General features: G+C 50.8%; 1 protein-coding gene across 1 annotated transcript in view; it reads left to right on the forward strand.

The window, feature by feature from the left end:
- Window positions 1-214: 214 nt before the first annotated feature.
- LOC117441902 (laminin subunit beta-1-like) overlaps window positions 215-12,500 on the forward strand; it is a gene marked incomplete at its 5' end in the record, with an annotated part of 20,945 nt that continues 8,659 nt past the window's right edge. The window contains 6 exons of the mRNA XM_071202302.1: window positions 215-385; window positions 6,888-7,000; window positions 7,919-7,998; window positions 8,928-9,063; window positions 9,951-10,109; window positions 10,423-10,550. Coding sequence (XP_071058403.1) covers window positions 215-385; window positions 6,888-7,000; window positions 7,919-7,998; window positions 8,928-9,063; window positions 9,951-10,109; window positions 10,423-10,550 — 787 coding nt within the window. The remainder of the gene's footprint in view (window positions 386-6,887; window positions 7,001-7,918; window positions 7,999-8,927; window positions 9,064-9,950; window positions 10,110-10,422; window positions 10,551-12,500) is intronic.

Genomic DNA, 12,500 nt, shown 5'->3' on the forward strand with positions numbered 1-12,500 from the left:
TCTTGCACAGTTGTACTGACAGTATGCTCCTATTAACCCTGTGTGTGTGTGTGTGTGTGTGTGTGTGTGTGTGTGTGTGTGTGTGTGTGTGTGTGTGTGTGTGTGTGTGTGTGTGTGTGTGTGTGTGTGTGTGTGTGTGTGTGTGTGTGTGTGTGTGTGTGTGTGTGTGTGTGTGTGTGTGTGTGTGTGTGTGTGTGTGTGTGTGTGTGTGTAGCCTGCAGCTGTGATCCTATTGGTTCTCTGAATGACGGCCTCTGTGATTCGCTGACGGACGTTGGTCTGGGGCTGATCTCTGGTCAGTGTCGCTGTCGAGTGAACGTGGAGGGAGAGCGCTGCGACCGCTGCCGAGACAACACGCACGGGCTGAGCAGGGAGGGGTGCCCAGGTAGCCGTCTAGTACTGTGTATAGTGTGTATTATTACTGTAGTACTGCTATGTTTCTGTGTTTATCGTCATAGATAGAAAGGAGGGATGAAACCCTGCTCACACATGCAGAGCACACACAGACATGTGGTCTCTGCTCTAACCCATCCCAGCACCAGGAGGCTAGCACTAGGAGCAGTGGGCAGCTATTGGACAGCGCCTGGGAGCAATGGGAGTGAGGGGGGAAGGGGGATGTCCGGTGCCTTGCTCAAGGGCACCACAGCGGGGTAGGAGGTGAACTGGAACCTCTCCATATTTAGGTCTGGTTGGGGACTTGAACCGGCGACCCTACGGCTCACAGTCCAAGCCCCTACTTTTAAAAATAAAAAAATTATCTTTTATTATCAAAAATAGACATTTAACATCTCATCACAACGACATAAAGCATTGCTCATAATACACACATTCAATATTTCATAGCACTATCTTAAAGGTAGTGTGCCTTCACTTTTCCGCTCACAGTTGAAGCACCAAGCTCCTCCTCCTCCATCTCAACTCGCTGCTGCCATCCACAACATCCTCGCAACATGTGTCCTTCTCCACAGGTACTAGCACGAGGCTGATGTCCCTCTTCACTGTCCTCTGTACTGTGTGCCACACCTCTGACATGTTACCCTCGAAATGAGCAATGTTCCTCCTTGTTTGGACCGCACGCCTCGCATGGCTCAGAACGTCATTGAAAAGATTCACATTGCATTCATCCTTCTCCTCAGTCCCCCCACACAGCCACAGCTCCTTCCATCCCAACATCTACCAGTGACCTCTTTCACCCTTCTCCTCAGTCCCCCCGAACAGCCACAGCTCCTTCCATCCCAACATCTACCAGTGAACTCTTTCATCCTTCTCCTCAGTCCCCCCACACAGCCACAGCTCCTTCCATCCCAACATCTACCAGTGACCTCTTTCACCCTTCTCCTCAGTCCCCCCGAACAGCCACAGCTCCTTCCATCCCAACATCTACCAGTGACCTCTTTCATCCTTCTCCTCAGTCCCCCCACACAGCCACAGCTCCTTCCATCCCAACATCTACCAGTGACCTCTTTCACCCTTCTCCTCAGTCCCCCCACACAGCCACAGCTCCTTCCATCCCAACATCTACCAGTGAACTCTTTCATCCTTCTCCTCAGTCCCCCCGAACAGCCACAGCTCCTTCCATCCCAACATCTACCAGTGAACTCTTTCACCCTTCTCCTCAGTCCCCCCACACAGCCACAGCTCCTTCCATCCCAACATCTACCAGTGACCTCTTTCACCCTTCTCCTCAGTCCCCCCACACAGCCACAGCTCCTTCCATCCCAACATCTACCAGTGACCTCTTTCATCCTTCTCCTCAGTCCCCCCGAACAGCCACAGCTCCTTCCATCCCAACATCTACCAGTGACCTCTTTCACCCTTCTCCTCAGTCCCCCCGAACAGCCACAGCTCCTTCCATCCCAACATCTACCAGTGAACTCTTTCATCCTTCTCCTCAGTCCCCCCGAACAGCCACAGCTCCTTCCATTCCAACATCTACCAGTGAACTCTTTCACCCTTCTCCTCAGTCCCCCCGAACAGCCACAGCTCCTTCCATCCCAACATCTACCAGTGAACTCTTTCATCCCTTCTCCTCAGTCCCCCCGAACAGCCACAGCTCCTTCCATCCCAACATCTACCAGTGACCTCTTTCACCCTTCTCCTCAGTCCCCCCGAACAGCCACAGCTCCTTCCATCCCAACATCTACCAGTGAACTCTTTCACCCTTCTCCTCAGTCCCCCCGAACAGCCACAGCTCCTTCCATCCCAACATCTACCAGTGACCTCTTTCATCCTTCTCCTCAGTCCCCCCGAACAGCCACAGCTCCTTCCATCCCAACATCTACCAGTGAACTCTTTCATCCTTCTCCTCAGTCCCCCCGAACAGCCACAGCTCCTTCCATCCCAACATCTACCAGTGACCTCTTTCACCCTTCTCCTCAGTCCCCCCGAACAGCCACAGCTCCTTCCATCCCAACATCTACCAGTGAACTCTTTCATCCTTCTCCTCAGTCCCCCCGAACAGCCACAGCTCCTTCCATCCCAACATCTACCAGTGAACTCTTTCATCCTTCTCCTCAGTCCCCCCGAACAGCCACAGCTCCTTCCATCCCAACATCTACCAGTGACCTCTTTCATCCTTCTCCTCAGTCCCCCCGAACAGCCACAGCTCCTTCCATCCCAACATCTACCAGTGACCTCTTTCATCCTTCTCCTCAGTCCCCCCGAACAGCCACAGCTCCTTCCATCCCAACATCTACCAGTGACCTCTTTCACCCTTCTCCTCAGTCCCCCCGAACAGCCACAGCTCCTTCCATCCCAACATCTACCAGTGAACTCTTTCATCCTTCTCCTCAGTCCCCCCGAACAGCCACAGCTCCTTCCATCCCAACATCTACCAGTGACCTCTTTCACCCTTCCAACAAAGCAACACGACCACCCTGTTCTCATTCATCCTGCCTCCTCCAGCACCACCCTCCACTCTCTCCTCACGTCCTCCTCACGTCCTCCACATCCTCCATCCCAATGTCTGAGTCACTATCACAGGCCTGCTCTCCTGTCCTCGGACCTCAGCCCATTCCCATTGGAAGAGGAAAGTGTCACCAAGTGTTATTACGGTTATTATTGTTTTCATTCTATTTATGTTCTGTCCGAACACTTTGCTCCTTCTCCTGTCGCCTTCACCGTCTCCTCTCCGCCGTGGGTCCTATCATCTTCACCTCCTCGTCCTCAGATCTTTCACCGTCTTCTCTCCGCCGCTTTCTCCTTATCGGCTTTCCTCTTGCATTCAGCCCGCTGGATTCTCTCCTCATCCCTCTGCTCTTTAACCCAGCCTTCGCCTCCCAAAGGTCTTCTCCTCTGTGGGTCCTATCATCTTCACCTCCTCGTCCTCAGACTCCTTCTCCTCTATGGGTCCTATCATCTTCACCTCCTCGTCCTCAGACTCCTTCTCCTCTGTGGGTCCTATCATCTTCACCTCCTCGTCCTCAGACTCCTTCTCCTCTATGGGTCCTATCATCTTCACCTCCTCGTCCTCAGACTCCTTCTCCTCTGTGGGTCCTATCATCTTCACCTCCTCGTCCTCAGACTCCTTCTCCTCTGTGGGTCCTATCATCTTCACCTCCTCGTCCTCAGACTCCTCCTCCTCTGTGGGTCCTATCATCTTCACCTCCTCGTCCTCAGACTCCTTCTCCTCTGTGGGTCCTATCATCTTCACCTCCTCGTCCTCAGACTCGTTCTCCTCGTCGTCTCCTCCCTCCTCCATGTCCGACACAACCGAGCTGACCTCCATTCCCTCAGCCGTCTGTCCTCCGCCTCCTTCTCCTTCTCCTCCTCTCCTCCCACCGACAGCCTCTGCTCCAGCCTCAGGACCAGGTTCACCTTCAGGGTCCGCTTCAGCCCGGTATCAGTTTCTGCCCCAGAATAACATCCACCGCAGCATCTGCTTCAGTCTCAGCCTTCACCGCTCCTCTCAGTCTGTCCACCACCCGCAGCAGCCGGAACAGCAGCAGTGTTGGCTTTGCTACTACACATCTTTCCTTCCTCTGCTTTCCCCTCTTCCTCCTCCGTCTCCTCCACCATCCATGGCAGCCGGAACAGCTGCTCTCTTTGCAGCAGCCACAGCTTCCTCGTTTATCCTGCTCCCAGCCTCATCACGTATATCCTCTTCTTCACTCTCTTCCTGACTTCCACCCTCCTCTTCCTCACTCACTTTCTCTCCCCCTGGCTCCGCTCGCCCCCTCCTCTCGCGTCACACAGTCCCGAGCATCGTGTCCCTGCTTGGCACGTTCATGGCATCTAAACTCCGGGCATTCTGTGTATAAACGCCCTGGCCTGAAGCGCATCCTGCAGACCGGCACCGGCTTGTCGTGGACCACCCTGAAGTCTCCGGCCCCTCTAGAGTCTCGAACCGTGTGGAGTACGGAAGTGACCGCACTTCCTTATTGAACTCCACTCTCAGAAACCTCGTCCCATCAACCACATCAGTGCCGGGCCACATTCTTCTCTTGATTGCCGAGACAGGCAGAACCCCCCCCATTGCCAATCTGCCTTCAATTGTAGTGTCCAATATATACGACGGTATATTTAGGAACGACACCGTGAGCTCTTGTGCCGTGCAGTCTCTGCCCCGCACCGAAGCCCATTCACTCTTATTCCATCCAACAGTTTATGTTTCCCTTTTTCTTCAGCCATTGTCTCTTCGTATCCTTCGTATCCTTCGTATAGCCCGTCTCCTTTACCCGACATCCCATCACACCCCACGTGCTTTCTTATCTCCTTTTAGCAGATCCATCACAGTTACCACTGCTTTCCCACCGCCACCGCCACCGCCAGCTCCTTTTTATATTTCTCCTGCTCCACAATCAACTCAAACTCCTCTCTCACCTCCTTTTCTTTTCCTACTCCTGTTTTTTCATTTTGTCCATTCGCATTTTCCTAGTCCTGTCCTTTCCTTTTGCATTCACAGATGTCCCGTCCTTCTCCGCTGTAATGAGTCAATGTCCGTGATCCGTGACGCAGTTGATAAATCCATTCCCCTTTTCTTTGCCAGTTTATCCATCCGATCGAAAAAACACACAGGTCGGGGACCCCCAGCCAGCGAGGCTGTTGGGGGGGGGAACCCCCAGCCAGCAAGGCTGTTGGGGGGGGGGAACCCCCAGCCAGCAAGGCTGTTGGGGGGGGGGAACCCCCAGCCAGCAAGGCTGTTGGGGGGGGGAACCCCCAGCCAGCAAGGCTGTTGGGGGGGGGGAACCCCCAGCCAGCAAGGCTGTTGGGGGGGGGAACCCCCAGCCAGCAAGGCTGTTGGGGGGGGGGAAACCCCAGCCAGCGAGGCTGTTGGGGGGGGGGGGAACCCCCAGCCAGCAAGGCTGTTGGGGGGGGGGGGGAACCCCCAGCCAGCGAGGCTGTGGGGGGGGGGGAACCCCCAGCCAGCGAGGCTGTGGGGGGGGGGGAACCCCCAGCCAGCGAGGCTGTTGGGGGGGAACCCCCAGCCAGCGAGGCTGTTGGGGGGGGGGGAACCCCCAGCCAGCGAGGCTGTTGGGGGGGGGGAACCCCCAGCCAGCGAGGCTGTGGGGGGGGGAACCCCAGCCAGCGAGGCTGTGGGGGGGAACCCCCAGCCAGCGAGGCTGTTGTGGGGGGGGGGGACTCGGAACAAAAAAACCCCAACTATAAGTTTGAAGAAACAAAAGAGATCCACAAAACAAACAATTCACTTCCTTCCTCCTGAGACCAAAGTCACGCACGTCCTCTCTCAGACCAAGCCCTACTGACTGAGCCACTGCCGGACACTGTGGTCCAGTGTGTATTATTACTGTGTATTAGTATCTTCACTGTGTATTAGTATCATCAGTGTGTATTAGTATCATCAGTGTGTATCAGCGTGTATTATTACTGTGTTTCAGTGTGTATTATCACTGTGTTTCAGTGTGTATCTTCACTGTGTATTAGTATCATCACTGTGTATTAGTATCATCACTGTGTATTAGTATCATCACTGTGTATCATCAGTGTGTATCTTCACTGTGTATTAGTATCATCACTGTGTATTAGTATCATCAGTGTGTATTATTACTTTGTTTCAGTGTGTATTATTACTGTGTTTCAGTGTGTATTATTACTGTGTTTCAGCGTGTATTATTACTGTGTTTCAGTGTGTATTATTACTGTGTTTCAGTGTGTATTATTACTGTGTTTCAGCGTGTATTATTACTGTGTTTCAGTGTGTATTATTACTGTGTTTCAGCGTGTATTATTACTGTGTTTCAGCGTGTATTATTACTGTGTTTCAGCGTGTATTATTACTGTGTTTCAGTGTGTATCATCAGTGTGTATTATTACTGTGTTTCAGTGTGTATTATTACTGTGTTTCAGCGTGTATTATTACTGTGTTTCAGCGTGTATTATTACTGTGTTTCAGTGTGTATCATCAGTGTGTATTATTACTGTGTTTCAGTGTGTATTATTACTGTGTTTCAGTGTGTATTATTACTGTGTTTCAGTGTGTATCATCAGTGTGTATTATTACTGTGTTTCAGTGTGTATTATTACTGTGTTTCAGTGTGTATTATTACTGTGTTTCAGCGTGTATTATTACTGTGTTTCAGCGTGTATTATTACTGTGTTTCAGTGTGTATTATTACTGTGTTTCAGTGTGTATCATCAGTGTGTATTATTACTGTGTTTCAGTGTGTATTATTACTGTGTTTCAGTGTGTATTATTACTGTGTTTCAGTGTGTATTATTACTGTGTTTCAGTGTGTATCATCAGTGTGTATTATTACTGTGTTTCAGTGTGTATTATTACTGTGTTTCAGTGTGTATTATTACTGTGTTTCAGTGTGTATTATTACTGTGTTTCAGTGTGTATTATTACTGTGTTTCAGTGTGTATTATTACTGTGTTTCAGTGTGTATTATTACTGTGTTTCAGCGTGTATTATTACTGTGTTTCAGCGTGTACCTGCAACTCTTTGGGAACACTTGCTGGAGGAAATACCTGCGACAGTGAAACAGGAAACTGCTTCTGTAAACGTCTGGTGATTGGACGAGACTGTGACCAGTGTGTGGTGAGAAAATGATTTCAATATTTCAATATTCTAACCCATAGCCTTCGATACAATCTGAGGTAATCAAGAGAGAAGTAGGAACATGTTCCCATCAGCCGCGTTCACACCGCAGCACTTTCCCATTTTAGTTCCGAAACGTCGCGTTCACACCAAAAAGAGCCGGAACTAAAGTGAGTTCATCAGAACCTCTTCACCCCCTTTTCCGTCCAAGGTTCCTGTGTCTGATTGGCTGGGCGGATTGCAAACCACGCCCCGTAAAACTCCCAACAAGTTTTGTGAATGCATGAAGCCTTCCCCAACTCCGGGGACTTCCGGCCGGGGCCTCCGGGCGGCAGTATACCAGTAAACCCAAAGCAGGAGAAGAAGAAGTGACGTCAGCGGCTCATCTGCCTCACGGCCCGTCCACACAGCGGCGTGCGCTGACGCTTCCCCGTTCACTTTGAATGGGGAAGCGTCACTTTAGCCGAAATGCATCGTGGGAAGTGACGTGGAGCGTAGCCGGCGTGGCTCGCTGCAAAAGTTGAGCAATGTTCAGCTTTGGCGTCAGCCAATCGAATCATATGCCAGTACAAGCTCTAGCCAATCAAACCGCTGCTTGTGTGTCAGGGGCGGGAGATTCATGTGATTGGTTGTTGGTCGAGTTTCAGACACGCCCGCCGGCAAGCGTCAACGCACGCCGTGTGTGGACGGGCCGTAAGGCTCCCCAGGGACTCATTCCGGTGTGAACGCGATCTAAACTTAGTTCCTGAGAACTAAAGAGTTCTCAGGAACCTTTGTGGGAAAAGTACTGCATGAGAATGCGCCAATAGACTTCTATACAATCTGAGGTGTGTGTGTGTGTGTGTGTGTGTGTGTGTGCATGTGTGTGTGCGTGTGTGTGTGTGTGTGTGTGTGTGTGTGTGTGTGTGTGTGTTTCAGGCTGAACACTGGGGTCTCAGTAATGATATGGACGGCTGCAGACCATGTGACTGTGATCTTGGAGGAGCCGTCAACAACCAGTGAGTGCACCCCCCACATGTTTAATAAACCAGCTTCACAGGAAGCTGTGAACACACACTGCCAATCATCAGATGCAGTGCACAGCGGACCCTCCGTGCACAGCGGACCCTCCGTGCACAGCGGACCCTCAGTGCACAGCGGACCCTCAGTGCACAGCGGACCCTCAGTGCACAGCGGACCATCAGTGCACAGCGGACCCTCAGTGCACAGCGGACCCTCAGTGCACAGCGGACCCTCCGTGCACAGCGGACCCTCCGTGCACAGCGGACCCTCCGTGCACAGCGGACCCTCCGTGCACAGCGAACCCTCCGTGCACAGCGGACCTTCCGTGCACAGCGGACCCTCCGTGCACAGCGGACCCTCCGTGCACAGCAAACCCTCCGTGCACAGCGGACCCTCCGTGCACAGCGGACCCTCAGTGCACAGCGGACCCTCAGTGCACAGCGGACCCTCCGTGCACAGCGGACCCTCCGTGCACAGCGGACCCTCAGTGCACAGCGGACCCTCAGTGCACAGCGGACCATCAGTGCACAGCGGACCATCAGTGCACTGCGGACCCTGCAGCTCTGCTTCTGCGGTCTGAGGGCGGGCTGGAGACACAGGGCGCCTTTTAAATAACACTGAGTTTATCTGCAGTTACAATATCCCAATCTCCATGTTTAGTTCTTCAGTTTCTCTCTCTGTGTGTGTGTGTGTGTGTGTGTGTGTGTGTGTGTGTGTGTGGTGTGTGTGTGTGTGTGTGTGTGTGTGTGTGTGTGTGTGTGTGTGTGTGTGTGTGTGTGTGTGTGTGTGTGTGTGTGTGTGTGTGTGTGTGTGTGTGTGTGTGTGTGTGTGTGTGTGTGTGGTGTGTGTGTGTGTGTGTGTGTGTGTGTGTGTGTGTGTGTGTGTGTGTGTGTGTGTGTGTGTGTGTGTGTGTGTGTGTGTGTAGGTGCGACCAGGTGAGCGGTCAGTGTGTGTGCAGGGGGCACATGTTCGGCCGGCGCTGTGATCAGGTGGAGTCTGGGTTCTACTTCATGGCTCTGGATCACTACACCTACGAGGCGGAGGACGCCCTCTTCGGACCGGTGAGTCTTCAGAACTGAACCATGATACCAAAGAACCTCTGACCTCCTCCCAACGTGACTCTACTTAAACGTCTCCTGTAACGCAAAATGCACTTTCTGATGTCTTTTCTACATCACCATGTGTCCCCGCTGTGTCCCCGGTGTGTCCCCGGTGTGTCCCCTGTGTGGTTTAAGTGTGTGTATATGTGATATATGTGTGTGTCCTCACCGAGTCCATCAGTGTGTGTGTGTGTGTGTGTGTGTGTTTAAATCTCTCAGCTGCTTTCTAAAACACTTTACAGTTCAGATGTCTTGTGAGGTTCCTCAGGGCTCCGTGTTGGGACCCCTCTTGTTTCCCTGTGTCACCGCCATCTCTCCTCTGAGGTTCCTCAGGGCTCTGTGTTGGGACCCCTCTTGTTTCCCTGTTTCACCGCCATCTCTCCTCTGAGGTTCCTCAGGGCTCTGTGTTGGGACCCCTCATGTTTCCCTGTTTCACCACCATCTCTCCTCTGAGGTTCCTCAGGGCTCTGTGTTGGGACCCCTCATGTTTCCCTGTTTCACCACCATCTCTCCTCTGAGGTTCCTCAGGGCTCTGTGTTGGGACCCCTCATGTTTCCCTGTTTCACCGCCATCTCTCCTCTGAGGTTCCTCAGGGCTCTGTGTTGGGACCCCTCATGTTTCCCTGTTTCACCGCCATCTCTCCTCTGAGGTTCCTCAGGGCTCTGTGTTGGGACCCCTCATGTTTCCCTGTGTCACCACCATCTCTCCTCTGAGGTTCCTCAGGGCTCTGTGTTGGGACCCCTCTTGTTTCCCTGTGTCACCGCCATCTCTCCTCTGAGGTTCCTCAGGGCTCTGTGTTGGGACCCCTCATGTTTCCCTGTTTCACCACCATCTCTCTGGTTCCTCAGGGTGTGTCTGTGGTTCCTCGGCCCCACCCTCTGGACCGCAGTCCCACCTGGACAGGTGTGGGCCTGGTGAACGTCCCAGAGGGAGCATACCTGGAGTTCACCGTGGACAACATCCCCCACTCAATGGAGTACGACATCCTGATTCGCTATGAGCCGCAGGTACGACTCCGCCCACCTGCAGAACACTCTCATGTGATTTGGCCCTTTGCAGGCAGGTATAGATGCACAACTGTGCAGGAGGGTAACGTGTGTTTCTGTGTGTGTGTGTGTGTGTGTGTGTGTGTGTGTGTGTGTGTGTGTGTGTGTGTGTGTGTGTGTGTGTGTGTGTGTGTGTGTGTGTGTGTGTGTGTGTGTGTGTGTGTGTGTGTGTGTGTGTGTGTGTGTGTGTGTGTGTGTGTGTGTGTGTGTGTGTGTGTGTGTGTGTGTGTGTGTGTGTGTGTGTGTGTGTGTGTGTGTGTGTGTGTGTGTACAGCTGCCTGACCAATGGGAGGAGGTCCTGATGACCGTGCTGAGGCCTGGAACAATCAGAGCGGACAGTCGCTGCGTCAACACCGTTCCCGACGACGACCACCAGACGACCTCGCTGCACCCCGGCTCCCGGTACGTGCACTGTGTATTATGGTCTGTAGAACCCTGGTTATTATGGTCTGTAGAACCTTATTATGGTCTGTATAACCCTGGTTATTATGGTCTGTAGAACCCTGGTTATTATGGTCTGTAGAACCCTGGTTATTATGGTCTGTAGAACCTTATTATGGTCTGTATACCCCTGGTTATTATGGTCTGTAGAACCTTATTATGGTCTGTATAACCCTGGTTATTATGGTCTGTAGAACCCTGGTTATTATGGTCTGTAGAACCCTGGTTATTATGGTCTGTAGAACCCTGGTTATTATGGTCTGTAGAACCTTATTATGGTCTGTATAACCCTGGTTATTATGGTCTGTAGAACCCTGGTTATTATGGTCTGTAGAACCCTGGTTATTATGGTCTGTAGAACCCTGGTTATTATGGTCTGTAGAACCCTGGTTATTATGGTCTGTAGAACCTTATTATGGTCTGTAGAACCCTGGTTATTATGGTCTGTAGAACCCTGGTTATTATGGTCTGTAGAACCCTGGTTATTATGGTCTGTATAGCCCTGGTTATTATGGTCTGTAGAACCCTGGTTATTATGGTCTGTAGAACCCTGGTTATTATGGTCTGTATAGCCCTGGTTATTATGGTCTGTATAGCCCTGGTTATTATGGTCTGTAGAACCCTGGTTATTATGGTCTGTATAGCCCTGGTTATTATGGTCTGTATAGCCCTGGTTATTATGGTCTGTAGAACCCTGGTTATTATGGTCTGTAGAACCCTGGTTATTATGGTCTGTAGAACCTTATTATGGTCTGTATAACCCTGGTTATTATGGTCTGTAGAACCCTGGTTATTATGGTCTGTAGAACCCTGGTTATTATGGTCTGTAGAACCTTATTATGGTCTGTAGAACCCTGGTTATTATGGTCTGTAGAACCCTGGTTATTATGGTCTGTATACCCCTGGTTATTATGGTCTGTAGAACCCTGGTTATTATGGTCTGTATAGCCCTGGTTATTATGGTCTGTATAGCCCTGGTTATTATGGTCTGTAGAACCCTGGTTATTATGGTCTGTATAGCCCTGGTTATTATGGTCTGTAGAACCTTATTATGGTCTGTAGAACCCTGGTTATTATGGTCTGTAGAACCCTGGTTATTATGGTCTGTATAGCCCTGGTTATTATGGTCTGTAGAACCCTGGTTATTATGGTCTGTAGAACCCTGGTTATTATGGTCTGTAGAACCTTATTATGGTCTGTATACCCCTGGTTATTATGGTCTGTATAGCCCTGGTTATTATGGTCTGTAGAACCCTGGTTATTATGGTCTGTAGAACCCTGGTTATTATGGTCTGTAGAACCTTATTATGGTCTGTATACCCCTGGTTATTATGGTCTGGAGAACCTTATTATGGTCTGTATAACCCTGGTTATTATGGTCTGTAGAACCCTGGTTATTATGGTCTGTAGAACCCTGGTTATTATGGTCTGTAGAACCCTGGTTATTATGGTCTGTAGAACCTTATTATGGTCTGTATAACCCTGGTTATTATGGTCTGTAGAACCCTGGTTATTATGGTCTGTAGAACCCTGGTTATTATGGTCTGTAGAACCTTATTATGGTCTGTAGAACCCTGGTTATTATGGTCTGTAGAACCCTGGTTATTATGGTCTGTAGAACCCTGGTTATTATGGTCTGTATAGCCCTGGTTATTATGGTCTGTAGAACCCTGGTTATTATGGTCTGTAGAACCCTGGTTATTATGGTCTGTATAGCCCTGGTTATTATGGTCTGTATAGCCCTGGTTATTATGGTCTGTAGAACCCTGGTTATTATGGTCTGTAGAACCCTGGTTATTATGGTCTGTAGAACCTTATTATGGTCTGTAGAACCCTGGTTATTATGGTCTGTAGAACCTTATTATGGTCTGTATAACCCTGGTTATTATGGTCTGTAGAACCCTGGTTATT

The sequence above is a fragment of the Pseudochaenichthys georgianus genome, unplaced genomic scaffold (assembly GCF_902827115.2).
Source record: "Pseudochaenichthys georgianus unplaced genomic scaffold, fPseGeo1.2 scaffold_2129_arrow_ctg1, whole genome shotgun sequence".
Lineage (NCBI taxonomy): Eukaryota > Metazoa > Chordata > Actinopteri > Perciformes > Channichthyidae > Pseudochaenichthys > Pseudochaenichthys georgianus.